The sequence below is a fragment of the Alternaria triticimaculans genome, assembly GCF_023758025.1.
Source record: "Alternaria triticimaculans strain BMP 0046 chromosome Unknown scaffold_19, whole genome shotgun sequence".
Classification (NCBI taxonomy): domain Eukaryota; kingdom Fungi; phylum Ascomycota; class Dothideomycetes; order Pleosporales; family Pleosporaceae; genus Alternaria; species Alternaria triticimaculans.
Genome location: NW_026055976.1, coordinates 1 through 27,819, shown reverse-complemented (window position 1 = coordinate 27,819; position 27,819 = coordinate 1). Strand labels below are relative to the sequence as shown.

Below are 27,819 nucleotides of genomic sequence, written 5' to 3'. Positions count from 1 at the left end.
CCATTTCAAGAGTGCAAGCTCAGCATCCGAACAACTGAGAGACCTCGCAACATCTTTTCCTTTTCCAGTGTCGATCGCCGGTCAAGTACTATAAAGTAAGCGTTTAGGGCTAATCTGAGCAACATCTCCAAAGCTCTGACCACTTGTTCGTCAATGAGCGTCCGCGTTCAAGGTTGACTGCATTAGCGCACTAGTCGCTTATCACAGCCCTGGAGGTTGCACATCAACTTGCAGGCCTGAGAACGATTACGCGAACGGACAGCTGTGTAACTACCCCTCATGATGCTGACACTGAACCGACGAGTCTATAAGCTCATTGCATTCTGCATTCTTCCCACCAAGACCATCGTCCCCAATCATGGCGCTATTCCAAAATCTCAACCTTTGGAACTCCCTGCTCGTCGTCTTCGTTTACATCCCCATACTTTACTGCATAGCCTGGTTCACATATGCGCGAACGCTTCACCCGCTTGCGAAAGTACCAGGTCCTATCTGGCCTGCGATATCGCGCACATGGCTTATGTATCGCATGTATCAGGGGGATTTGGAGATGCATATGCGCGCAGTGCATAAAATGTTCAAGCGTCCTGTTCACGATCGACGGTTGAGAGCTGACATGTTACAGTCAGTGTTCCCATCGTTACGAGTGGATGGATGCTTTGCAAAGAGACACTTCTGTCGGAAAAACATCAAGTTCTGGGCACTTGAAAAACCATGCTAATACCATCTGACATGCTAGAATACGGCCCGATCGTGCGCACAGCACCGGACGAAGTTCACATCAGCGACCCAAGTGCTATCCCTACCCTATATCCCACGCAGCAGCCGCTTGAAAAGACCGATTGGTACCTCACATACAGAGCGGTGAACCTAGGGCCCAGCCCCGATTTATTCACAGATGACAATGAGAAACATCATGCAGCTCACCGACGGACCGTCGGCTCTGTGTACACACTAAGCAGCATATTGAAGAACGAGCGGGCAGTGGACGAATTAATGACTTTGTTCGGGAAAAGGCTCGGTGGATTCGCAGACCGTGAGGAAGATGTTGACTTTGGGTTATGGCTGGAGATGTGAGTTGCGCCAGGTCACATGTCCTCCTCGCAACAACATAACTGATCTACACGTACAGGTTCTCCTTCGACAGCGTAGGCGCCGTATTCTTCGGCCAGCCCTTCGGCTTCCTGGAAACGAGTTCAGACTACGGAAACTACATCGCCGCCGTACATACCGCCATGCCGATGAGTTCCGTCATCGCGATGGCGCCTCGGTGGTGCCGCGGGTACCTCCTCCAGATCGGCGTCATGATCCCCAAAGTCTTCAAAGCTATCATGGCTGTAGATGGTATCGGGCAGACTGCTGTTCGCGAAACGGGTGTTGCGCAGGAGAAAAGGGCGGAAGCGGATACGCATCGCACGGATGTTCTGTCGCAGTTATTAGGGATTATGAGGGAGAAGGGAGACAGTCTGTCGATCGAGAAGATTCATGTTGAGATGTGGGCGGCTGTGTAAGCACCAGATGTGTCTACCAAGAACCCTTTTTGCTAATACATGCCAGTATCGCCGGCTCAGACAGTACCTCCGGTGCTCTCCGCGCAATCTTCTACTTCCTCATGAAACATCCCCCAAAGATGGAAAGACTAACCCAGGAGATCGACGCTGCCTTTCACAACAGCACGCTCACCAGTCCTGTACAATACAACCAAGCCACCAAGCTACCCTACCTCATGGCCGTCATCCAAGAGTCGCTAAGACTTTTCCCGCCCTTCGCGTGCCTATGCCGCGGTACGTGCCGAACGGTGGTCTGCAGCTCTTCAGCCATCACATCCCTGCTGGCTTCAAAATCGGTATGAATGCCATGGTCACGCAATTCGACGAATCGGTCTTTGGCGAAGACGCAAGTGAGTTCCGTCCTGAGCGATGGCTTGTCGACGACGCACAGTACAGAGTCATGCAGAAAGCTATGCTGGTGTTTGGCGCGGGTACTAGAACTTGCATTGGGAAGCATGTAAGTGCCCTTCAAATGGGGGTCAAGGTTTTGTCGCGTTCACTGATGATGGTGCTGTACTCAGCTTTCGAATGCGGAGATGTATAAGGTGGTGCCGGAGATACTGAGGAGTTTTACGGTGGAGATGGCGCATGATGGGCCTTGGAAGACGCATAATGCGACGTTTGTGCTTCAGAGTGATGTGATTTGTAGGATTACGCGTAGGCCGTTTTGAGTGTTGATGGAAGGTTTCCACAACGCGTCACGCGTGCGCACGTGCGCGGTCTTGAGACTAGTCTTGATTCGGCGATGCCGCGTCTACCCGGGGAATCTCTTATCCCGCGTTCAGCTATCTACAATTTCATTGCCTTCCACATAAACTGATGTTCATCTAAATTCGCATTCTTCGCGTCCTAATGGACATATTTACCATGTAGTCTATGCTGCTGATGACTCTGTAGCACAACGCGCGACCGCTGTGTAATGAAGTCTGGGGCGGGGCTAGCGCTATCGCTTGGGTTCCTGCCACCTATTCTAACCGGCTTCTCCTTCGCCCACCTCATCTTTGTATAATGATGTAGGCTGCAGGATCTACTCAATCCGACGCCGCTCTCTCGCATCACAGATCTCCGCTCTACACAGCGGACAGCGATTGCTGTTCTTCTCGATACCGTTGACCAGATCCTCTAAGCACTGCGCATGGAACGCATGGCCGCACTCGACCTCCCAAGCCACCGTTGCTGCGCTGCGGACATCAAAAGGCTCCAGATCGACTGGACAGATGGCTTCAGGACCAAGCTGGACAGGGCTAGCCACGCTCCTGACTTGAATACGTGGACCGGCCGCTTCCCACTTTACGTCTTCGAATGAGGCAGGGTCGAAATCAGCAGGCTCCTCCTCTTGCCATGCTTGTATAATGCGATCAGGAACACGTAAATTTGCGGTCTGAAACGGGATGTAGTTTCTCTGTTCGACGCTTCCCACGCCAAGACTGAGGTCATCGAAAAGTCTTGTGGTTCGAGGCACATCCTTGAAGACGCTTTCTACACATCGCACAAGCCACTTATACATGTGCCAATTGAGAAGCTCTGTCTCTGTACTTTGGAGAATTTCCTTCGCTCGCAAAACAACAAAGTCGTGGATAGTACGATGATTTATATTAGCGCAGTGGATGCGCGCATCCAACGGCATGTAATTCCCTGGATCGCCAAACATACGCGACAGCTGATCGACGCGATACTCTGCAAAAGTCTCCACCAACGCTGGACTGGGTGCGTAATCCGTTCTCTGGAACAGGTCGCAGATGTATGCGAAATGGTGGACTAGGAGATTGAGGACAGACTCTGCCGTCTTGTTGTGTCCAGTGGCCGGTGCAGGGATCAACAGTAAATCGCCCAAATTTGGAAAGTCCTCTGGATGCGATCGCTGTTGTATGAGGGTGTCAATATCGCTCGGCCGGTCGAAGTAACGGGGTTGTTCCTCCATCAACTGGGTCAGGAAATCAGCGTATTGCCCGTCGTAGCCTAATTGCAGCATCCTCAACCACAGCTGAGTGTAGTCATCGACGCGTACATCCATAAACACTGCGTTTTGCTCTCTGCCCATCTGCTCTCTGTCCATGTAGTCGATCAGCTCCTCACGCCGCTCCATTAGCTCCTGCCACGCTTGTCCGAAATCTCCAGAGGGCGTGGAAGCGAGCGCCCCTAGGTTCGCCGTCCATAGGTTCAGAGCCAGGGCCCGTTTCCTTGGGTAAGCGAGTGCATATAACAACATAGTGTCGTATGCGGCGACAACTTTACTTCGAGCTTCATGTGTGTCCTCCGCTGCAGTGAGGAGAGTGTGAAGGTACGTTAAGGGGGTGGGTAGCTCGTGTTCTGGTTCTAGTAAACTGTCCATGATGCTAGTAGGGTGAGTTGAAGACAGGTGTACTTGTAGATCGGTACTGTAACTTCCTGTATGTCTACTGGTGGTGGAAATATCGGTCAGCTCACAACACCCTTATAAAAACTTACGATCTCACAAACCCAAATTCCAGCAATGAATGGAATGTACAAAGCGTTGACAGTAGTTGCGACAGGAAATCGCGAGAATCACCGCACTACTTCAGTGCTTTGTGGTGAAGAGCCCGTATGCTAATTGCTAAAAAGAAAGTGAAGTGTTTAACGAATTGCTATGGTAATGGTATAGTCGAATCGAAGGTCATTCACAAGCAACAGGTCAAGAATGCATTGTATGAAGATCTTTTTATTAGTGTCTAGGGTGCTCTGCAAAGGAGAGGCGTAAAAATTTGGGATATCGCTAACTATTATAAGTTTTTCTCGTTCCGACCAAGAGCTATCTAGCTAGAGTGGCTGCACGTAGGGTTGGTGGGAGCATTCTTTCCACCAAAGTACACCTTGTTGTAGACGTTGTCGCCAGTCCAAGCATCGGACGGGACCTTCGGGGGGTTGACAGGGCCACCCTCCTGTTGAGAGTGAGGGAACAGTCCGAAGTTGGGTGAGACGACGTTGTCGGGGCATCCGAGCGCGGTCTTGCTGAGAATGGGGTCGAGGACTGAAAGAGCCCACGAGACACCCTTGGCGACATTCTCCTCGGTACCGCCAAGCGCAAGCGGAGTGATAGAGTTGAGACCCTGGTAGACATCGCAGAGCAGGGTCTGAACAGTCAACTTGCCAGTACCGACCTGAGCGGCGGCAGGAACGATGATGTTGCGGGGATAGATCTGAAGGAAGCCGTCGGCGATGGCCTGGACGGCGCCGTAAGGGGTGTCACGGCGGTACCAGTTCTCGGGCCAGCGCTCGGGCACGTACTTGAACTCCTGGGTGTTCTCATCGTACTCAGCACCAATGATGCTCATGATGCTCTTGTAGTTGGGCACACCTCCTGCACCGTAGGTACCGTTGGAGAAGAACTGGGGGTAGAAGGCGAAGGCACCTAGAGAAACGATCTGGGGAAAGGGGAAGTAGTAGAGGAAGGGGTTGTTGTCTTTGGTGAAGCCGGCCGACTTTGCGTAGTGCTTGGCCATGACGTCCATGGAAAACTCCTTCTTGGGATCTTGAGTGGCATATCCGACCATCTGCTTCACAAGGCGAGAAGAGAGGTGATGGTTGTCACCACATCCGTTGTAGTAATCTGTCTCGATGTTAGCAGTCAGATTGTACTTTGGGTCGAAAGAAACGAACCTTCGCGGTTGGGTGAAACATCAGCCTCCACAACAGAGTGCCTGTTGAGACCACCGATTCCGTTCTTCCCTGAGCCGAGATAGAAGGAAAGGCCATCCAGATCTCCACTGCCCAGGACGGCGAAGGTGGCTAGAACCGTAGCAAGGTCCACACCCATGTTGAATCCGCGGCCAGTGGCCTCCAAGACTTGTCCGTAAGTGACGTAACCGTCACGGGGGAGATAACCGTAGTTGGCAAGCAAGTTCAGTCCTGGGCAAGGACCACGGGAGTCGTTGGGGCCAGGGGCCTTGAACTCGAAGCCAGGCTCAGGACGCTTGTTGTCCTTCTTGACTATGGCCTGTCCGACTGAGGACAGGAGCCCATTAACAATGCCACCAAGCCCACCCAATAGGTTTCCGACTGGGTTGAGCAATTGGGGTTCAGCGGCGCGGTTGGCAAGTTGTTCGTGCTGTAACTCCTCGCGGAGGTACCCCTCCATCTCTGAGCGGGAGTTCGCACCCATCATGCCGGGGTAGGCGGCAGCGAGGGCTGGCAACGCCAGAGTGACTGATTGAGTGAACCTCATGATGTTGGTAGCACAAGATTGTTGGTATGAGGAGAGAAGGAGAGAAGGAGCAAGTGATGGCTCTGGCTGAAGAACTGATGTGGGCCACACGGTGAAGAGGATTTATACACTTCCGCTCTGCGTATCTGCTTCTAAGCCTCTCCACCGCTCTGGTAAAGCCTGCATGGATGGTATCTGTTGGCACCGTCCACGTTGAGTATGATCTTCATCAACAGTCGCCGAAGAAGTGTGTCGCGTTTCCATTTTCGTACCGTTGTCATCATGATCGCCAACTAGAACTGGGGGAGACTTAGTCAAAACGCCATGCCGCTACAGATCCACACATGGATGAGGCAGAGCGCAGCAACCCAATCAGATGTTTCCGGATTACCCATTACTTACCTGAGTCGTGGTGCTCCGCGGCCAGGCATTTGAAAGCGAGTCAGATTCATGGCATTTTGGCATTCGACACAGCTCGAGTGACCCACTTATATCCACACAGTGCGCCAGTAATTCACTTGGATCGAAGGTCGATTTCCCAGAATCAAGGTAGTGATCGCGATGATAAAGGAGGCGTTATCATTTGCTCTCAGCAGCTAACGTTCACTCAGTTCAACCAAGCCACAATGGTAAGCGCGGTCTCCTGTCATCGAAGAAGTGTAGATAGGTGGAGCTGTCAAAACGTGTCAGTCGCAATTTCTGAACAATTGCAATAAATCTAAGAACGAATGTGATAGAGTTCTCGAAGCAGACTCATGTAGCCTACACATCTCCCATACATAGAGCAGGGGTTAGGTGACAGTAATAGCTACATCATATCTCGGTGCACTATGCAGTAGCTTGCAGAATCGGCAGGTAGAATAGCGCCGGCTCTCTTATTCGACGGAGAATTTGTACTCACCCTCGCCGAACGCTGGTAGTACACAGGGGCTCCCGGGATGCCTATGCGGCCCCATCGGGATCAGAACAGGTTGCCAATTAGCCTAATGCTATCTGTGCAGGCAGTTCGTTGTGAACTTGCAGAGTCCACAGTGTGCTGGCGATATGACCGACGTCAGGATGCTGCAGGATATATTGGCACACTCGCCAATGTGCCACGATGTGCCGTGATGGCCACCAGGATCGGATCGGAAATCCGCAGTTTGCTAGTGCTCGATACATGGAGATACGGTTCGGTTAGATTCACAGCGTCGATCCGGCTGATTGAGATCGGCGGCTCTGTGTTTCGCGTTGCGATCGAATTTTGGCCAGGAAATGATGCGAAAGTTGAAATCTCGCGTTCTCGCTCGATGGCGTTAGGTGGTCTGCCGTTTCGCTTGCCTGGTGGCAGAAGGGGAAAGGTCTTCACCGGCGACGTCACTGCGCTATCGCGGAGCCCCGTACCGACGACGATCATCGACGCTAGCGCCAACCTTAACCCCAAAACGCGACAACGTGGCGCTTTCGCTCGTGATGGCGCAGTGATATGGGACGAAGCCACTGCGCAAAAGAAATGTTGAGCTCGATACATGCCTGCAAGCACCAATCGCAATCTTTTCACCTCCCGAGGTACCAATCACGACTCTCACGTTGGTCATGACAAGGTCAAGAGTCTAGGCGGCAGGCTGAGCTAAGGAAGCTGACTCTGATGCACACATTACAGACCGCTTGCGCAGAGACATTTTGGCAATCATTGAGCGCGTCACGTTTTCGCGCTGTACACCTAGGGATCTACCGAGATTACGTGCCCCTGGCAATCTAACATCAGGAGCTTTTTACGGGGAGTTTCAGAGTCCCTTGAAATCCCCAATTCCAGCGACGACCCCAGCTTGCGGAAGTTTTTGCTTTTTGACGGGAGCCGGCACAAAATTCTTCCACTGTTCCGTTCGAAATGGACCTGTGCTTTCGTCTGTCGCTGCGTGGGCGATGTTACCTATCTTCCTGTCCTCGCAAACCCTTCGGATTTCAACAGCTCCAAACAACACCATCGATGACTTTGGATAGAATCACAGAACCAGCGCAGAGGGCTTTGGGAGGTAACGAAGACGATGTAGTAGTCTCAAGGTCACTAAGAGCCATCCGATCCGCAGTCTTGGCCACTCAGTCCAGGCGCGGTTGTCAATATGGACTCGATTCTGAGACTTGCGATCTTTTTGATCTCACACAGCCTGCTGGTCTCTACAAGGTATCTTGTTAACAAAGTTGCGAGCGGCTTTCGTCGATGGCTTGTCAAGTAACAATAGATGCAGTGGACGACTGGCCTAAGCATTGCTTCCGGCAACATCACGCAAATCACCAGAAGCTGTGTGAAGTTAGTCTGGGTTATTAATTTCTCACCTGTTTGTTTTCTTCTAGCATCCTCCCAGGCGTCGACGTCCACGCAACCAAAACAACAACGGCAGTTGGAACCCCATAGCATTGTGAGCGTACCTACCTCTCAGACAATGTGCTTGACAATTCGATCTACAATGTCATTTCAATGACTACATATGCTCCATACCTCATGAGACCATGTCATTCACTCCGACACAAGCGACACCAAAAGACAAGTCCACGACCATGGCGACGAGCACGCCTCCATCCCCTTTACCTATCCTCATCAACATCCTACAATCCCACACAAGGACCCCAGAAGAAGGTTACAGAGTCCTGCAAGCCTACCAAATATTCGTTGACTACGCCTTACAATGCCGCACTGACGATGCCTTTGTAACTCTCCTCGACGCCACTGTCATACCTGAAGAATGGCACGACCTCCGTAGCTGGCTCCATACGCAGCACCCAGACACCAACACTCTTGAGAGATTCCCCTCCCACTACGACGTCGCCACCGAACTCATCCGCAACCTACCGGAACATGACCGTCTAACGCTAGTGACAACCTCTAAGAGCTACTGTTATCACGTTGGCGAGCAGACAGGTTTCACGCTGAGAACTCTCATTCGACACGGAGGCTTCAAAGAGCTATTGAAATGCATCATAAAATTGCAGCCACGATGTGCAGTGCAGACCAAGGAAAAAGAAAAAGAAATAGAGATGGCCATACACCGAGATCGAGAAACACATTTCATCGAAGCGATACGCAAGCAGATTGACACTGTAAATCCGGACAAGATCAAGAATTCGCTAGCTGTGCTCTCGGAACTCTCAGTGCGTGCCGCTGCTTTCCTCCAAAAGTGCGACTTCACGGTTACGCAGGAAACTGCCCACGAGTTTTCCATGGATTCAATCATGTACACCCGCTCTATCGTATCAGAGCCTTTCAGCATGGTTCCACTGGCTGAGAGGCGCGATTTGGCGCGCCTTGATGTAATGGTGTTGGCACGTTCACTGTTGCACCAAGCATTCACCATCGCGAAGACAACTCCTGTACGGCAGGAATTAGCCTGGCGTCTACATCACTGGATGGCGCATCGCGTGAAGGATGCTTTCAGGCTTGAAGTCCATAGCCACTTCCGCTACTTCGAGATTGGAAATGCAGTGACCGAAGTCATGCGCAGTCCATTCCGATGGCAAGGTTTCTTCGCTGCTAATCCGACGCCGCTTGCTAATTTCCTTCCTTGCGGTTGGGAAGACCAGGATGGGGATCGGTTTTCCTATGGTGAGCTGACTATTCCGCCGCTCGAGGAGGAGGAGGATGCGCCTTGGTTCATGGAGGATGTGGAAAGGGAGCCGGATAGTCCGCGACGAAGTGCGCGCATTTGCTCTTCACCAGTACGCACAGCAGATGAGATTGGGCCAGACGCTGCTTGCGCGATATGTGGCGATGCGCTCGCTGTAGTTGAAGGGCCGTGTCTGCAAATGCCGATGCGTGCGCATTGCAGCGGGGGACACGTGTATCACTTTGAATGCTTGACGATGTTGATCAACGGCATCGATGCGTACGCGAATAAATGCCCTGTTTGCCGTCAAGAGATTTGTTCATTGCGACGCAGCAAGCCTATCATTGACGACGACGAGGAGATGGACGAAGAGTTGGACGAAGAGTTGGACGGGGAGATGGACGAAGAGGTTGAGGAAGAGGTGTACGAAATGGACGAAGAAGTGAATGAGTGGGTGAACGGACGGGTGAACGAGTGGGTGAACGAGCGGGTGGACGAGGAAATGAACGAGGAGATGGACGAGGACGTAAACCAGGAGACAGATTAGTCGTAGGAATAAGTGCATAAGACCACTTGTTGCTATGTTACAATACATGTAATCCTGACCCTCCCCATACCACCAAGTAGCAACTCATTCGCGATACTCTCTCATAGATAACCCACATCCCTCTTGAGCTGCATCCCATCCTTGAAGTTCCCCCAAAATGTCTTGTCGTTCTTCCTCCGCACAATCGCAACTATGATGCCTATGAGAAGCCATAGGCACAGTATTGTCAAGCTGAGAAAGATGACCGTATACAAGATCGACCTTTCTAGGACTGTGAAATCCTTGTCGGTTTTGTCGCCTTCGCGTCGGAGAAGGACTGAGAATGGGGATTTGTATCGAGTAGAAAGGGAAGCGGGGACGGGACTGGCTTGTATCAAGAGGGATAGCGTGAAGAAGAGCTGAAAGCTGTTAGCAGGTGTGATTTTACTACAGATTTCTCTGGCTACTTACCAAAGCGAAGAGCGAGTGCGTAAAAGCCATCATTTCTGCCAACAATGCAGTGCGCGGTGTTCAGTTCAGTAAGATTGAGTAATGCCGTTCCTCAGTTAAGCAGAACTAGATTTCTGTATGATGTAAAAGATATGCTATGCGAGGTTGCAAAAACGAACTCATCGTGCCGAATTTATGTAGCGCAACACTGTTTGTGTGTGAAGGTTCGACGACACGACACGACACGACACATGCCAGCGCTACTTTCCCTAGAGATGTGAACGAGTTCAATAAAGCGATCAACAAACGTACGCTGTAGCCTTTTCATGATCAAGGTGCGACACAATGGTCATGCGCTGCGACCTTTACTCGAAGCTCGAGAATTCAAGGTATTCAGCTTCAACACTGGATGCTCCGGGTCGAGCCTACTTCCAAGGGCCGGCAGGACAGTCGTAGACACCTGGATCCTCTCAATGACATCGTCCTGATTCCAAGAATTGGCTATGCATCCACTACGTCAGTTTGTCGATCGGAGAAAATGAGAGTTGAGCGCGTGAATCAAAAATCCTTCCAACTCCCCCACCACATTCCAACAGCCCACAACTCTTACGTCAAGCCCAAAGCAACGTGGCAAGAAGAAAGACTCATCTACTCGATACCGGAGTAGGGCCGTCCGTTCTCACTTCGCCCGGTGAAATGTGTCATGAAAGAGGTCGCTGATGAGTCCGGGTGACCGCGATCGATGTCTTCCAGTCACGCATCTCTGCGGCCTTGCGGCACAGTAGAGCTCGCCCTCCCGCCCAGCGTTGTGTGGAAGGAACCGTCGGTCCCACTGCGGCACACACTCAATGAGACACAAAGAGCGGCAACGGCGGCCAGTTCGCATGAGGCACGGCGTGAGAAGGTTCGGAACGCAGCGTCTCACTGTCGCGGACGTTCCCGTAGAGGCACAGTTACGCCCGTGTGCCTGTGCCTGACATGCGATGACGGGATGGGACCTGAGGGCTGAGGCCAGATAGCTACGCCGCAGCTACAATCTGTCAGATCAGAAGTCTTGACGCACTTTGCCGCACCTATCTGACTGCGCCGCAGAGTCTCGAGCCGTAGTATGCGCGGGGTTAGGTGATGGGTCTCGCAGGTCTTCTTCTAACCGACGGCCATACTAGATGGTAGCACGGTGTTGGTTCTGAAACGTCTTTGCATCGCCTCGTTGCTGCATAAGTGTATTGCTTGCGATGCATTAGCGGGCTTGTCGTTCAATACTAACACCATGTGATGGCCGTTACTGCGACCTTTGATAGCAATTACGCAGTGAGGTATGTTGTCTCACTCTGTAACACGGGTTCGCAACGCCCTCCAGAGACATAAGCGACTTCATCTCGGAGGATGTAATGTCTGGAAGGCCTGGTTCTCTGTATAGCCGTATATGCAGCCGATGAACCGAATGATCAGTCGATGCTATCATGTCTTGCCCCGCGGTATCCGCTCTTACAAGGTTGTATTGGGATTACGTTGACCTGCACATTTCAACGACCACATCTGCGGCCGCTGTTAGTGCATTTGAGAGTTTCAGTATGTCTTGTTGGCCGACAGTTCGGCCGGAAGTACTTCTAAGCGCCGGTTCTCAACCGTGGGATTGGTTATCGAGCATGTAGTCGTGTTGGTTCCAGTACTAACAAGTAGCCAGAGTGGCCGTCACAGCAGGCGATTTATCGAAACTCGCTTGCAAGTAGCTGTTCATTTATCGACAAGAGGTAAGCTGCAGTAGCAAGGCGGCAATGTAGCAAGTGATAGCAGTAGAGAGTGCTTCGAGTAGCTCGCGAATCCAAACAGGGTTAGTGAGCTGAGGCTGCGAGGAACGAAATGTGTAAATTGACAAGCACACAAGGCATCGCCTCAGCCAATCCTTCTATTTCGAACTTTCTCATAGGGCTGAGTCATGTGGTTTGCCTGAGGCTCTTTCTCCCGGGCAAGAAACACGATGGGAAGATGGGAGACAGTGGTTGAGTGGTAGCTTGCTGGGCGGCGCTTACAGGTTGGGTGGGGGTGGGGGACTTGCTGAAGGCTTATTCATTCGTCCAATAGGGAGGAAGCGAAGATGTGCGATGTACAATCCCGTAGGTGCCGGTGTCGCAACATGAGAGGCACGTCGAAGAGAAGGCAGCAAACTCAGAGGGCATGTGGATGCTCAGTATTCTGGGCATGGCGGAGCCAGGCACGTGTGGGAGCAGACCAGGCTGCGATGGCACATGGCTGCCTGCAAACCTTCTCCCGGCCGGTGCATACCGCGATCGGGATTCAAAAGTTAATTGCTAGCGAAAACGATGCCGTCATTGCGACGAATAATGAAGAAGTCGCGATGATGTGCTGCTGGTGATGACAGTTTTGGCGAGGCAGACTTTGTCAGTTCAGCCTCATGGAGGATTAGCCGGGAGGCAGACATGTGGGTGGAGCTACTTTTAGGCACGGGAAGCAACGACGCTAGTCTCGTTTGGGCCTGCATCTGTTGCAACTGCCCCGCGCAAGATGGAGGATAGAGGTACAGCCCTGCCACGGCGGTGAGGCTGTGATGGTTTGGTGCACGATGAGGTAGTGTAGGTAGAGGTCAAAGAGGTAAAGGATGCTGCCCAGATGCGGCTGTTGCATATCGCAATATTGACCGATGCATGCCATGTAAGCGACAGAGAGTGGGTGTAGTCGAAGAAGGATCACCTACCCAACCGAATCAGATAGCTTTCGCGACAGGAGTGGGTCCCGCACGTGCCTGACTGTGATTGCATCCTTCGATCAAGCCATGCCCGTTGTGACGGACATAATCTGCAGCGTGAGGTGATCCTACTCGAATTATCCTGCCGTGTGATTCCTGCCTCTTCCTCCCGGCGACCTGTTTGCGGGGACGCCGACAGTCGAGTCTCCCTAAAGAGGCTGTCGTCTGGGTACGTCATTTCGGCGAGCGCGACACCAGCACCAGCTCTATCATGCCGATGATCTTGATCTGAGTGCGGCATCTCCATGTGTTCCGAAAGGGTAATCCATTCGCCGTAGATCTATCCAGATGGTAAGTACCGGCGGGCTGACTTCGGTGTTTCCACAACCTCAGGAAGGGGAGAACCAGTCCAGCCCGAGCAACCTTGGAATCGCCTGAATCGCGCCATCAGCGGGTCGCGGCAAAGTGCTCTCGACCACCATCCATGAATGTCTCAATGTGACCCACCCGCGATGCTCCACGCGATGCGGCCTCCCTGGACCTTGCTGCTTGGACAACAAACGCATGGTTGTGACGAAGCTAAGTCGGCTGGCCAGCACGTGCCTCTCATTTCTCAACATCCCGCACTAATCCCATCGCGCTTTGAGCCTTTCCGGGCGGGCCAACGGTGATCACTGGCGCGCTCGTACGTTACAGAGCGCTGGATTGGTCATGTCTCAACGCACAGGTCTTTGTCGGACGAAACCATGTGTCTAGCCCTACGGCTATTGAACTATCAAGCTTGTAGGCCGTCGCCTGTCAACAAACACCAGCGCCGCGGAGAGGGGCCACATCTGCAAGCTGCAAGTCAAGTCAAGTCATCTCGCTTGATCTTCTCTACACCCTAGACGCGCTCATCAGCCGACGCGACCCAAGCTGCAAGAGCTCGACGGCATCCAACCCAGACACGTGCCGAAGCGAGCAACGGCCCTGGAGGCCGCTGGATTGAGCTCCCTATTCATCAAGATTACCGGCTATACTGCGTCTTACGCCCCCATTGAGCAAATAATGTCATTGTCCTCACACATTCGGCAAAGCTCTCACCGCTTGAGTTTCACGTCGCTCTACATGCTCAAGGGACGAAGGTATAGCATGCGGGACGGTGCGGTTCATTTCCCACATGCTAAGCTGAAGTGGTGCTATTAGGCGATCTCTGCCGGCTGGCAGCCTCGCGAAAAGATCGTGGTGCCAGACCCGACCCGCGCACCCAACGCTTGAGCCAAAACAGCAAATGCCATGGTACAGCTCGAACTAACGAACAAGGTTGTCGTTCATGGAGTCGCGAGAGCCGCCGATGGAGCATTGCATAGTCTATGGGCCGCGAGAGCACGTCGATTGCACCTGAAATACGCGCCGGCTACGAACTAACAGCTCTGGTCACCTCACCCTACTCCACGGGTCACGATTCGTCTGCCCTGGTCCAGCTTACTAGGATCCCTGCCTCTAACCATCGTCTCGGTTGCGGAGGAGCTGAGTCCTCATGAAACAGACAGCGGTCCTGGCCCGACAATCAGGCTCGCCAGCGCCCAAACGCGCAAGAAGCTGCTTGTCCCATGTGCAAGGCGACCGCCATCGTCAATCTGAAGGCGGCTCCGCCGGCTGGGGCTGTCTGCATGGGGTTCTACGCTGCAATCCTCAGATGTGCAAATGCAGGAGCTTGAGCCCTGAAAACCGGTGAAGGCTGTGACGTGCGTGATGCAGTCGTCCTGTGTGCCGAGCAAAGCGCGTCGATGCTCATCAAATCCCCAGCGGTCCCCATGCCTGTGCGAGCCAGTGCAAATCAATGCAAAAGTGGATGCCGTCGTCCGGCGCCTTTTCATTTGCCTTGTGCCTTGAAGGCTGAGGAAGCTTGGTCGACGTGTTCCCAAGCTTTGCGCGAGCGGACGCACTAAACCATCAGGCCCCCCGCCTCACGAGTAGCCCTACGCCCATAGCGGGCTGCCGTGTGGAGATTGGGTGAGGGTCAGGGACTGCGGGACCATCTGAAGCCGCTTCATGTCCTCGCGGAGGGACTGCTTACCGTGCTTACGCCTTGGACATTTGCACCTGGACGAATGAACACAGCAAGCCGGTGGGTGCGAGGCGGTCGGCCACGAAGAGTGTGTTACAGCTCTCGCCGTCTTTCCCATCGCCGACTTGTTATTCGGCGACGAGATACATTGCAGTTGTCCTGCGTGCTGTAAGGTGTCTGGCGCATGGATCCCTGGTAGGGCTGGTGGGCTTTGACAGGCGAGACTACACATCTGCCGCTCAGTGCACCTAACAATGCCATGTCCACCAATGAGGGCGCAGGGCACCGCGAAACTGTCGGACATATCTTGCTCTGCAGGGGCGAGCATCGCAAACCCGACGCCTGTAACGCCGCGATTGTTCAGCATCCTTCGACAAGCTTCTCTGCAAGGCACATCGTATGTCGTTGTGATGACAGCATGGTGCGGTGCTGCACCGTGGTGTAAGCAGCAGCATGGGCGCCGTTGCAGGAGGGCTGAGCACGGTCATGCTCCACGCGAGTCTCTATTTCGGGTCCCTCATGGCTCTCCCAAGCCACGCTCCTCTTAGCAGCCAGCGTGAAGTTTGAGGCGGGAACGGTCCGCAGCCTGGCCTAGCGGTGCCCTCTGGCTGTCCACTCGCATCCCGGCCATGTCCCAATTTTGGTGCGCGGACGCCCTGTTGCTCAGTGTGACTGACGGAACCGTTCGCCTGCACGCCCGCAGCCATGCCCGTGGGCTCAAGCCATCGACTTGCTGTAAGATCGGCCAATGCACTGCCTATGGTGGACACCCTGGAAAGCTCCATGTCTACACCCTGGACATGTCGGCTTGCAGCGTCTATGACCCTCGTCATTTTCCAACCCCCATACTCGAGTACCCTCCTCGTTCGGGGTTGGCTCAGGCACAGCCCACAGATATTTACAGTCTCGCCATCCACAAACCTATCCGGGCGCAGCAAATTCACTCTACAATCATCGCAAATGCCTTGTTTTGGTCCGGCTTTCTTTCCCAATTAGGTCTACTACACACCACGTTAACTCTTCTCCCCTGGCGGCTGTTCCTTAATTCAAACTTCCGTCCCCCGGCTGCCTATCATCATCCCGTGGGAAAGCACCGACTCGTCCAAGACATGACCACTAGCTCATAGCCGTCTATCGTACCACCAAATCTGGAACGTTTAGCACACATTATCCACATCCCCACTTGAGCCTCTGACCCCCGTTGTTCTCCAACTTAGATATATACCATCCATCGCCTCGTCCCTCAGTCATGTCCGAACCAAGTGAGACCGGAGGCCTCCCATTGGACTTGAACGCACACCAGCAACAGCAACCTACAGGCAGCACCATCCATCAACCATCACCACCTCGTGTCGACTACCGCAAGACATCACAGTCATCTAACGATCTACCCAAAGCATCCAAGGCTGCCAGCCCTCGCCGTCGTCCTGGAACTACCAAACAAGCGCCGTCCGGCCCCCACACCGGATCCTCCCGCTCTGAAGAACAGCCAGGCTTGAGCCCTACCAACATGTCATCTCACAACAACATCCATTACACCCGGACTGGGCGCATCAGCAAAGCCAAGAAGGGACTTAAAGTTCATAACTGCGAGAACTGTGGAAGAGTAAGTCATTTCGATTCTATACCTCTTTCAGCCCTACGATGTATGTGGCTAGCTGTGCATGGTCCGCCACTATATTATTGCGTCTCATCACAGGTAGACTTATCTACGTAACGCTATGCATCTCAACAACTTCTGCGGAAACCTTGCTGACGTGCCATCAGTCTTACACCCGCGCGGAGCATCTAAGGTCAGACAACTTGCACGAAAAGCCAGAATACCACTAACAGTATACGCAGGCGACACCAGAAAAACCACGCCCAGGAAGATGCGCTTATCTGCCAAGTCCCTGGATGCGGCAAGACCTTCGTCCGTGTTGATCTTCTCCAAAGACATCAAGAGCGACAGTACGCAGAACCTAGAGTGGTCTCAACAGCCATACTGACCTTCAGCAGCAACGAGCCTGCGAGAGACTCTCCTGAGCAAAGTCCAGAAGGCTCACCAGAGCCCACCTCCATGTCTTTACCCGCTCTCGAGCAGCCTATGATGGACATGACAACCAACTCCGCAAGCACATCCTTTTACGAGACCGTATCTCCCGTGCAGGAGACGGCGCCATTTACAAGGTACAATCACGCCTCGTTTCGTACTCCCAGAACGCCTCAACGTCTTTCTTTAAATCCCAGTCTCATTCCTCGTTCTTCTCCTCAAATCACGTCCAGCCCCAAGTGAGTTTCATTATACATCATCGAGCACTTATTTTCTTCTATCAATTCGTCTCTTATTTTCTGCCTGGATGGCTGCTAATGCTCTTTCAGCCAACCAAAACATCATCGCTCGCATATCAACCGCCAGTCCGGATCGATGTCGGTAGCAATGGAAGCTATGACGCCGGCTCTATGGCACGAGCCATACAGTCCCACCCCAGGGTACTCCTCTTCGAGTGGGTACGCATCGCCGATCGCATCGACCGACTTCTCCGTGTTTGGCAACCCGTCCTATCGAGCGCGCACGCCCTCGAACGCATCCATGATGGACCCATCCTGGGGATACCCATCACGATCGCCGGCCTCGACCACCTCAACGATGGCATACCCATGGGGTTCGAGCGAGAAGGGATCAACAGCCCCTAACCTCGCCTACATGAACGCATGCTCCTTCCCCATGACGAACATGTCGATACCGACAAGCATGGATGCGATGACCGGGTACGGACACTTCGGTCCTAGAACACTTGTCCAGAGGGATGAAGAAGAGGGGGTGATGCTCTTTGGAGAAGAACAATATGGTATGGCTTCGATCGCACACACCCAACCGTTTGAGCAATATCTTGACTATTTCTGGAGGCTCTTTCATCCCACTTTCCCCATTGTCCATCGACCTACCTCTCTGAACCCGTCACCGATGCTGCGCGCGGCCATGATCGCTATCGGCAGCCAGTACTCGGTCGATTCGAGCGACAAGAAAAAGGGCCGAGACCTCCACGACCGATGCTTGAAATTGCTTGAATGGGTAGGTTAGATGCTTGGGCTTACGATCATCAACTGACTTGTAGCAGAGGGATCTCAAGGGTTCGACGGAGCCGGATCGGTTATGCGATTTCCAGGCGATGTTTCTCATTGAGGTGCTGTCTCAGTACCGCGCTCGTCGGGCAGCCAAGGTCTTGTCGTCACGCTTCGACAAGGTATACCACAAGGTAGGTCGAGCGTCATCGCAGGCAGCGGCGGTCGGCTAACAACACCAGGCGGTTGAAGATTGCAGGAGCACGACTTCGAAAGCCGCAGAGCTATTAGCGAGCCTTGGTCAACTCGAGCAGGTCACACCGGAGCACTGGACCAGCTGGGTCGAGCTAGCTACCTGGCAACACTTGTTCTTGTCTTGCTACATCCTTGAGTCGCAGCAGCCTACTCTACTAGCCCGCGAAGCTCTGACTTCCCTCATCCACGACAGCCGCTTCGACATTCCCTTCCCAGCGCATGGTTCTCTCTGGGATGCGACCAGTCCCATCGAGTGGGCTGCAGCTGCTCAGCAGTACCCTTACACGCCATCATACGTCGACGAGGCTACTTCCACATCCCTACCAAGGCCTCTCGATACATTCCAATCATCTGTTATCCTCGCCGTGCACTACAGTCGCCACAAGACCTCAACACCATACATGTCCTCATCGACGACCTCAAGCCTCGAACATCTGCTTGACGATGCACCTGCCACCAAGCGCATGCTATCCGTAGCAAAGCTAGTACAAATAACGCCTATTCGCGCCTTGCTGGCTGTCGCATGCGAGTCATGGATCTTTTCCGAGAAAGTCGCTACCGCTCAAGCTTTCGCAGCGTTGAAGACCACACTCCGCACATGGATCGCACAGCTATGGTCCACGTCCTCGACGGAAGGCGCGCCCGTCAAAGAAGCACTCAAACTCTCCATCGACATCCTCCAACAAGCCGTCTCGGAACAAAGAGATCGCATCCCCCTTGAAATGGGCACAGACATGTCCGTCTTCTTCGCCGCCCTCGTGCTCTGGGCTATCACCGTCGCAGCAACTACCCGCACCAAGGCCGCTGCCCATCAGAAGGCCAGACAGCAGAACCGGCGACCAAGCAACTCCGAGTCACCACCGATATTCTCCCCTACGACATGGGCCTCCGCACCACCAACCTCGTCTTCCACATCCACCTCAACCAGCCAACCCCACTCCCCCATCATCTCCGCCACACCCGAAAACCCTCTGCTGTCGCACGCGCAAATCATCATCAATACGATTTCTTTCCTCACAGACACCCTCGCCATGTCTGATACCACGGCTTCCACACACCAACATCTTGCCGACCATGCGCGCCGCCAGACAGGTTGTATCAGCCTGCTTCTGTGGGTCAAGCTTCGTCTTCGTGGTGTTTCGCTTGAAGACCAGAGCGGTGCTGTGGCTGATGCGTCGGGTGAGGGGCTGGGTGAGCTTTTGGAGGGTGTTGTGGGGTCTATTGAGACGATTTTGAAGAAGGGGTGGGGGGATTGGGGGATTTGAAGTGATAGCTTTCTCCTTCTCCTTCATTCTTCATTCTTCTTGGCTTGCACTTTTTGCATCTTGGATTTTTCACCTTTGCATACGCTTTCGTCATGTTACGATACTATATTCCTCTCTTCTTACTTCTCTTCCTTCACTTTCCTCTTAGCGCAGCATTTCGGCTTGTATGGGCAAGAAGGATACGATTTCGTCTTTTGTTTACGGCGGATACCCCTGTTTACCTAGTTTTTACTCACGTGTTCACGCTGCATGGCTTGCATTCCTACAATATAGACTACATCGTACGCGATGTATCTCCTATGATTACGTTTACATCTCGGTTTGTCATGTTATGTCATTTACGCTTCATGTACGAATACTACTGCTATTGCATTGTTGTGTCTCGTTTTATACCAACCTTTTCTCTCATCATCCATGTCAGCGGCTTTGGGTGACTTGTACATTATAGATGTCGCAATAGAGACTTTCCGTTTACACAATCTAATTCATCTACCTCGTAAGGCAAGATCAGCCTTATCCAGCTACTAATCCCTGCCTTTTAACCGTGAAAAAGATCATCGCAGGAAGCAGGGCGATATCCTTTCCTCCATTTACGCCACCTCGGCGGTACATTGTGTGCTGAATCCTGCAGGAATGCATGGGCTTACGTGCGTTTATTTAGGCAACCAATCTCCACCACCAACATTAACACCACGTGGAAAAGATACTCAAAAAACATCTTAATGCGGAATACCAATGAGGCTAGATGTACTCTGATAAACACTCCGATCATTTACTTAGCACGCATATCATATAACTAAGAGACTACAATAATAATAATAACCGCTTCAATCTCACGCCCACCGCCCCCTAACCCACTCAACCTCCCTCTCCGTCTTCCTCCACCCCCCACTCTCACCCACCCTGCCTTTATCTCGCACATACAGTAATTCGTCTCCCCTACGTTGTACACGTACCTTCTCTTCCTTCTCCCTCTTTTTCTCTTTCAACAAAGCCGCGTACTCCGCTTCATGTGTCTTTACACGGCGGGCGTGCAAGTCCTCGAAGGAGGTTGGCTGGTATGTAGCGTGGTACCCACTAGCCCCATACCCGTACACTTTACTCCGCTCGATTTCATAAGCAAGACTCCTATGCGCTACTTCCGCGGAGTGACTGGGCGTGTATGCATGGCGCGCAGGACGGGCAGAACGGGCTGTGAACCAAGACGGGAGGCTAAGACTACGGGTTTCAGATGCGTAGGACGTGTGACGTGAGGGCTCGGTGAGGCGTGTGAGATATGGTTTCGTTGCGTAGGAAGACGTGGTGGAGATGTTCTCGTGGGTGGAGAGGGACCGGCGCGTGGTGTGGGCGGATTTGCTGGTCAGGAAGAAGGGTGTCATGGTCGTGTGATGCGTATATGGAGGATCTGGGGTCAGTGTTGTTTCTGGGTGTTCTGGATAGTGATGTGTTTAGGCTTGCGTGATATATGATTTACGGCTTGATAAGTTTGTTGGTGGATGTGAGACTTGTGGTTTGCTGGTTGGACTGGTGGTGTCTGGGAGGGTCTAGTGATCTGGAGACAATGCGGAGAGAAATGTCTTAGATGGTGTTTAGTGGTTTCTAGACACTCAGAGACAGTTCTGGTAATGAGACAGCCTCTCGTTGGTTTGACGAGAACGCGGAAACAGTTTAGCATGGAGATGGTTGCATGTGTCGAAATGTAAGTTGTCTTCCGCAAGTGATGTAAAATGTATGGATATCGCAAAGGTATACTGCCTGATCTCACACACTGACCTCCGTTCTCCTTCCTCCTATTACCCATCCTCTACAACTTCGATCTCCGCTGCAGATATAGCTTGATAGCAACCGCCGCTGTACTTGTTAGCTTGACGAACACGCTTGCCACCACACTCGTAGGTCACTTACCAACAATGGCCGCCAAACTCTTGACGCCCAGCAATCCCATGAACCAGGAACCCCATCCAAAAGCCCTGCCCTCGCGATCGAAGTTGGGCTTGATGTCATTCATGCCGATGAACTTCTTCTGCTTGGCAGCTGTGTATGGTGGGTATCTGACGTCCATGAGACCCTCAATCCACGCTGGTGTTGTGGTAACACTCCTGCGGTGTGTGAAAGTGTCGAAACTGGCTTTGCCTCTGTATGCGCCCTGGCCGCTTGTTCCCACGCCGCCAAAGGGCATGGTGGGAATAGAGCCGTGGAAGAAGCCGTCGTTGAGGGAGGCACCACCACTGCGAGTTTGCTTCATGATCTGTTCGAGCTCGGCCTTATTGCCAAAGGCGTAGGTGCCGAGTGGTGTGTCGTGTAGCTCGTTTGCGATCTTGATGGCTTCGTCGAGGTTGGCGACGGGGAGGATGGGGAGGAGGGGACCGAAGGATTCGCTGGTGACCATGCTGTCGTTCATGTCGCTGATCTGAACGACGGTGGGTTCGATGAAGAGGTCGGATTCGTCCATTGTGCCGCCGAGGACAATCTTGCCGTTGCTGTCGTCAATCATCTTCTTCATGCGCTGGAACTGGCGCTCGTTGACTATTCGACCGTAGTCGGGTGACTTTTGGGCACCCTCTGGGTAGAACTCCTTGAGCTGCTTCTTCATCTCTTCGATGAATGCGGGTACCATCTCACGATCGATGAAAGTGCAGTTGTGACTGAGACAGACCTGACCGGCGTTGAGTGTCTTTGCCCATAACAGTCTCCTTGCAGCAAGCTTCATGTCTGCATGCTTCGTGACGATGGCGGGGTTCCTGCCTCCCAGCTCCAGTGTCAGGGGTGTGAGGGTCTCGGCTGCCTTCTTTGCGATGATCTTGGCGACCATCTCTCCTCCAGTGTAGAAGATCTTGTCCCACTTCTGGTCAAGTAGGGCAGTTGTCTCGGGGATGGCACCTTGGATGCACGTGTAGCATTCGGGGTCGAGGGAGTCGCGCATGATCTTCTCGATGGCGACGGCGGCATTGGGGGCGGATTCGGAGGGCTTGACGACAGCAGTGCATCCTGCGGCGATGGCACCGATGAGGGGACCGAGGGTGAGTTGGATGGGGAAGTTGTAGGCGCTGGTCTCGTCAGCTAGTATCTCTCAACATGCACACGCGACATACCCAATGATCAGCGCAGTGCCCAATGGGTCCTTCTTGATGCGCGGGCGCAGCGGCATGTTGGTCCAGGGAATGTCCGTCGCCTTCTCGTCCTTGGCAAAGCGCGGGACGTTGTTGGCCATCCAGATGCAGTCGTTCATGCACCACGAGATCTCCGTCAGGTATGTCTCGAACGACGGCTTGCCCAGGTCGCGCTTGCACGCTTCCTTGATGAGCTCCTCATTGTCCTTGAAGCCCCAGTAGAGCTTGCGCAGCTGCTGGATGCGGTACTCGAGCGGCTTGGTCTTGTGCGAGAGGAAGCTGGCGCGGACTTTGGCGCATGTGGGCGCGATGTCGTCCATGGGCGTGTGCTCGAAAGGTGCTATTTCCGCCATTTTGAGCTGCGACGGTCGTCCTAGAGGTTCAATGGAGGAAGTCTTGGATGGACCTGGGGCGTGGAGGTTGGTTCAAGAGCTAGGGAGACGCCAATGGCGGGCTATAAGGTCCAAGGTTGAGGTGCAGGGCGTCTTGACGGCGTGGTTTCACAGGCGCGCAACTGTGCCTCGGTCCCATGCGGTTGGTTCAGGAGCGGGGCTTGATCTAGTATCGATTAGTGCTAGCGCGAACCTCCCGCCGCTCCATCTTCCATGTGTTCGTCCGTCGGCCCTTGTACCTCGCCGGGCATCATTCCAATGTCGACCGAATTTACTTTCTTGACAAGCTACTCTCGGATCGGAATCCTTGGCAATCACTACACATCACTATGCACTCAGACCGATAACGGCATGCCTTGACAAGGACGTTCGACCCGCACTGGTATCTGATACTGTATTTTGAACACTGCTGAACTATCCATACCCAGATACTTGGTACACAGATAACATACACAACTGCTGCACGATGTCCGGATCATGTCTCCTCGGCAGACTATCCATACCCCACAAGTTTACTTTGACGCGGGAAGCTCTACGAGAAGAAGTTTCGCTTTACGACGGCCCCTCCGGGCAACACGCAGTATTCCCTGTCACCCAGTCCTCGACCCATCCTCAGACTAGGAGCTAATGGGGCGACCGAGAAGACGCCCTTGATTGCAATGATGCAAGGGCGGCGACGTCTCATACAGTAGTCGCACGCGTACTGTCCCGCTTCGCCTTCAGCCGGCCACTTGCATATCTCGTTCAGCGCTTTCTTGAACAAGCACGTCCATCTGCCTTTTGAACCATTCGCTTTACTGTCTTCCGCCTTCGTCATGTCGCGATCGAGCGAAAGCAGGACGCTGAGGGCTTTGAAGATGGTGATATAGGCGTCGGTCCGCACAGAACCGTGGACGGCGGTGTCGCAATCCTGCATGTGGGCCTTGATCGAGAAATTGCTCGGCACCTTCTCTTCAGTCATGGTACCGTTCCTGATGCCCATCAGGAATCCTTCGACACGAAAGTTCAAGGGAGACGAAGATGAGGCGCTGTGCTTTGCGAGTGTCTGAACAACGACGGCTGGTTGGGACTGCAGTGGTCGGTAATCCGCACTCGTACCATTTCCAGCCGCAAGAGTGCCCATTCCAGCCGCAAGAGTGCCCAATTTGCGCCGCTTGACGATATCCAAATATTCGACGACCGTTGGAACGATGATCTGAGTCTTGATGTCCTGCATAGCATCTTTCTGGAGGTCAGGAATAGCCTGCCACATGGCCACAAGGGACGGATCTGCATCTTCAGCAACAACATCGTCAAGCTCAGGTCGTACAAAAGATGGTAACCCTCCGGCATAGCTTGGATCGTTTGGTTGTAAAGGCGATGATGCCGAGCGCTTTCCGAGAACGACGCCACGCGGAGCAGATCCCAGAGCGTCGTGAGCTGGCTCGCTCTCCAGTGTGTCTTCTGCGTCGGACTGATGTGCTTGAGTATGCATCATGCGAACATCCTCCTGCACCCCGCCTTCGAGCCAGTCATCCAAATTTGAACCTGCTTGTCGCCTCTCCCTCTTTCGCAGAAGCTTCGAGACCTTCTTCTGCGCCTTGTTGGTTTGCTTGATTTGTTGACCTAACGCTTGCACACTCGCCATCGTTATGAGATCTGGGCGAAGGAGCATCGAGCGAGCATGCTCTGATGGAGTCGCCGTGGTCACCAGTCCCTCATTCTGCAGTCCTTGAGCTACTACATCTTCTAGGAGAAACAGGCCAAGTCGCTTTTTATGACGGAAGTCCCTTGTCCCCTTCTTCGACAAGCCGGTCGGCTCGTTGATGCGGTACAAGGCTGTGATGATCATTCGAATGTCCTCAACCTCCGGAAGGTCTCCGGAAACATACCAGTACTCGACGAAAGTAGAGCGTTGGAAATCCTCTAGATCATTTGTGGCCTTGATGTTGTCCTCGTCTTGCTTTTCGGTCAGGCGTCTCTCAAGCACGCTATGCGTATATTCGTATGGGTTTGCGGGCTCCACATCTTCTTGCTTAATGACTGCGTCCGTTGCCAGTTTATGACGGGTGTATTTGGAGGGCCCTGATGTTTCTTTAATCGCTCCATCTGTCGGTGGTTTGGCGTAACGAAGTCGATGTGTAAGCTCGAAAGGACTCGGAGGTGGCTGAGCTACCAGCTGTCGTTTCTTTTCTCGGATTGCGCGCAGTGATGCAACAGTAATCGGTGGTGAGGTATCTTGCTCGGCCATCCTGTGTGAGTCCTCACCGAGGGTGGCTTTGAGGCGGTGATATCACTGTCTGGTTGTGTGTGGGAGTTGGGCGAGGTGGTGAAGCTCATTTGTTTGCCAAGACAACGTGGGATAGCAGCGGTGGAAAGAGCACCCGTGGGCAAACGGTTGGCCCTGCACCCCACGAAAGTGATGCAGTTGCTATAGCAAGAATGCTCATTGGGGTACAGGTAACCACACCTCGTCTGGGAACTGCCTGCCACTGCTTCTTTGTATACGCCAAATAAAGCATCATGCTGCTGCATGTGAAGGCATCTGGGTATGGGCTTTAGCTTCCGAGATCGACTCACTCATATCATCACTCGTACCATGAGATAGCAGACTGGCAAGATCTGTTCGCTGCTAATCGATTTCCGTCTCTCGATTGTGACAGGCGTACGCCTGGCTCCTTGCCACGACCCCAGTGTGGCACATTAGACCTCATAAAAGCGATGACGTCCAGGCAAGGACCGAGCTACACCGTTACCGGATGGATCTCAAATGAATCTTTGTCATACCGAGTGCTGGGTAGATTACAGGCATGAGCATATACTTGGGGTAGGATGGGTGGTTGCTGACGCTGGGCGCCTCCGCGGGAAAGCTCGACGTTAGCTTGTAGACTAGTTCTCTTTAAGCGATAGCTCCCTTTCGAAGACGCGTCCGATCAATTGATGCTAGAACGCGTCTAGCTATGAGTTCATCGCGTCCGCTTTTCTCACGCTACCTCCTCCACACATCGCATCTGCTTGCGAGCCATCTCGCCCACGATCATCGTCTTCGTCCCAAGTCTGTAGCGATGCGCATCCAATGGAGGATCATCAGAGACGCGACATTTGAGGCTTAACATGAGTGCAGTGCCTGCGACTGATTGTCAATGATGCCGTGCACGGCTTACTTGTGGCTGTATGTCGTTTACACGTATTTGCTGACATTTCAGACATAAGGCGTCCTTCCCTACCATCCGCGCTTGCTGCATGCAAGATTATAAATGCGGTGCATTACAAAGCGAGAAGCTTACACAACAGCACCTCATGAGATGTAGAAATACCCGGAGGACCTGGCGACGTCGGACTTCAATACAGTTGTACTTGCTACTCCAGAAAAACTCGTCCTTGTTTCGATTTTTGAGCAAAATGGCATCAGCGATCCGCCCAGTTCGTGCTGCGCTCATCGGGCTGTCTTCCTCGGGAAACTCATCGTGGGCCTCGGCAGCCCATCTCCCAGCATTGCTCACCGAGACTGGACGCTCAAAGATCACCATCACCGCGCTGGCTAACAGCAGCGTTCAGGCTGCAGAGTCCGCCATCCAGAAGTACGGACTTCCGGAGCACACCAAGGCATATGGGTCGCCAGAAGATCTCGCAGCTGACCTTGACATGGACCTCGTCATATGCAACACCCGTGTTGACAAGCACTACGAGACAATCCTTCCCAGCATCAAGGCAGGCAAGGACGTCTATGTCGAATGGCCAATCGCCAGCAACAGGAAGCAAATCGACGAGATCGTCGAAGCGGCCAAGAAGAGTGGATCAAGAGTTGCTGTGGGCTTACAGGGACGATGGACACCACCAGCTGCGAAGCTAAGAGACATATTGAATAGTGGAAACGGTAGACTTGGTAAAGTGCTCAGCTCAGACGTGCGCGCTTTTGGGGGCACAAATGATAGGGAGACGCTGCCTACTGGTCTGAAGTATTTCTCCCAAAAGGAGATTGGCGGAAATGCCATCGTGATAGGTGTTGGTCATGGTGAGCATCACTTCCCATATTACCAGTCATCACTGACTCTTATTAGTGCTTGACATCGTGCTCTCAGTTCTCGGCCGACTTGACGCACAGTCCTTTCATTCAAGAACACAGATACAGCGCCCCAACATCCGCATATTGGACTCTCAAACGAAGCAAACTGTAGAAGAAGTAGTCACCGACGTACCCGACTTCCTAGCCGTCCATGGCACAATAGCGCACTCTCCTCTCACCTCCCCGAATGCAACTCTGTCCTTCCTGTTCCGCCGCGGTCAGCCCTTTCCCGGTACCCCAGCGCTGACATGGACTATCAACTGCGAATATGGCGAGATTCTTATTACATCTGCCACGCGTATGACTTTCCAAATGAGTGAAGGAGATGAGCCGGTCGTGATACAGGTGCACCAATTCGATACTCATGAGGCGGAGAATGTAGACTGGGACTGGAGTGATATGCAGAAAGAGGTACCTGTCGTTGGAAGAGATGTCATGACCAGTCTTTTCGCGTTTGCGGAGGGCAAGGCCGAGGGAGGGGAATGGGTGGGCTTGGAGGATGCTGCGACATATGCGCGGATGATTGATGGGTTCCTGGAAGAGTAGGCAGGAGGACCAAATAGGTTAGTCACAGTGGTTTGTTCACCGTGATTCGTAACGTGGGGCCTCGGGATAACCTCAGACAATGAGTAAGTCGACCGGGGGGGGGGGGGGGGGGGGGGGGGGGGGGGGGGGGGGGGG

General features: G+C 53.1%; 8 protein-coding genes across 8 annotated transcripts; 4 read left to right on the top strand and 4 right to left on the bottom strand.

The window, feature by feature from the left end:
- Positions 1 to 732: 732 nt before the first annotated feature.
- On the top strand, positions 733 to 1,852 carry ACRTS1 (Cytochrome P450 monooxygenase acrts1; the record flags this gene model as incomplete). Its single annotated transcript, XM_049369752.1, has 3 exons — positions 733 to 1,073; positions 1,133 to 1,507; positions 1,558 to 1,852. The coding sequence occupies 3 exons, from the start codon at positions 733 to 735 to the stop codon at positions 1,850 to 1,852; spliced, it is 1,011 nt and encodes a 336-aa protein (XP_049218382.1).
- A 725-nt stretch (positions 1,853 to 2,577) lies between these two features.
- Positions 2,578 to 3,882, bottom strand: J4E78_009157 (uncharacterized protein; the record flags this gene model as incomplete). The annotated part of the gene is made up of 2 exons (XM_049369751.1): positions 2,578 to 3,809; positions 3,876 to 3,882. The coding sequence occupies 2 exons, from the start codon at positions 3,880 to 3,882 to the stop codon at positions 2,578 to 2,580; spliced, it is 1,239 nt and encodes a 412-aa protein (XP_049218381.1).
- Positions 3,883 to 4,324: 442 nt separating this feature from the next.
- On the bottom strand, positions 4,325 to 5,733 carry J4E78_009156 (uncharacterized protein; the record flags this gene model as incomplete). The annotated part of the gene is made up of 2 exons (XM_049369750.1): positions 4,325 to 5,118; positions 5,169 to 5,733. 2 exons carry the CDS (start codon positions 5,731 to 5,733, stop codon positions 4,325 to 4,327), a joined length of 1,359 nt encoding a protein of 452 aa, XP_049218380.1.
- Positions 5,734 to 8,392: 2,659 nt separating this feature from the next.
- On the top strand, positions 8,393 to 9,840 carry J4E78_009155 (uncharacterized protein; the record flags this gene model as incomplete). Its single annotated transcript, XM_049369749.1, has 3 exons — positions 8,393 to 8,400; positions 8,454 to 8,611; positions 8,696 to 9,840. The coding sequence occupies 3 exons, from the start codon at positions 8,393 to 8,395 to the stop codon at positions 9,838 to 9,840; spliced, it is 1,311 nt and encodes a 436-aa protein (XP_049218379.1).
- Positions 9,841 to 16,275: 6,435 nt separating this feature from the next.
- J4E78_009154 (uncharacterized protein) lies at positions 16,276 to 19,591 on the top strand (the record flags this gene model as incomplete). Its single annotated transcript, XM_049369748.1, has 6 exons — positions 16,276 to 16,632; positions 16,664 to 16,672; positions 16,894 to 17,195; positions 17,514 to 18,081; positions 18,128 to 18,265; positions 18,314 to 19,591. The coding sequence occupies 6 exons, from the start codon at positions 16,276 to 16,278 to the stop codon at positions 19,589 to 19,591; spliced, it is 2,652 nt and encodes an 883-aa protein (XP_049218378.1).
- Positions 19,592 to 21,395: 1,804 nt separating this feature from the next.
- Positions 21,396 to 23,054, bottom strand: J4E78_009153 (uncharacterized protein; the record flags this gene model as incomplete). Its single annotated transcript, XM_049369747.1, has 3 exons — positions 21,396 to 21,442; positions 21,497 to 22,638; positions 22,684 to 23,054. The coding sequence occupies 3 exons, from the start codon at positions 23,052 to 23,054 to the stop codon at positions 21,396 to 21,398; spliced, it is 1,560 nt and encodes a 519-aa protein (XP_049218377.1).
- Positions 23,055 to 23,625: 571 nt separating this feature from the next.
- On the bottom strand, positions 23,626 to 25,323 carry J4E78_009152 (uncharacterized protein; the record flags this gene model as incomplete). The annotated part of the gene is made up of 1 exon (XM_049369746.1): positions 23,626 to 25,323. The coding sequence occupies one exon, from the start codon at positions 25,321 to 25,323 to the stop codon at positions 23,626 to 23,628; it is 1,698 nt and encodes a 565-aa protein (XP_049218376.1).
- A 1,151-nt stretch (positions 25,324 to 26,474) lies between these two features.
- J4E78_009151 (uncharacterized protein) lies at positions 26,475 to 27,684 on the top strand (the record flags this gene model as incomplete). Its single annotated transcript, XM_049369745.1, has 2 exons — positions 26,475 to 27,087; positions 27,134 to 27,684. The coding sequence occupies 2 exons, from the start codon at positions 26,475 to 26,477 to the stop codon at positions 27,682 to 27,684; spliced, it is 1,164 nt and encodes a 387-aa protein (XP_049218375.1).
- Between the last annotated feature and the right edge of the window lie 135 nt (positions 27,685 to 27,819).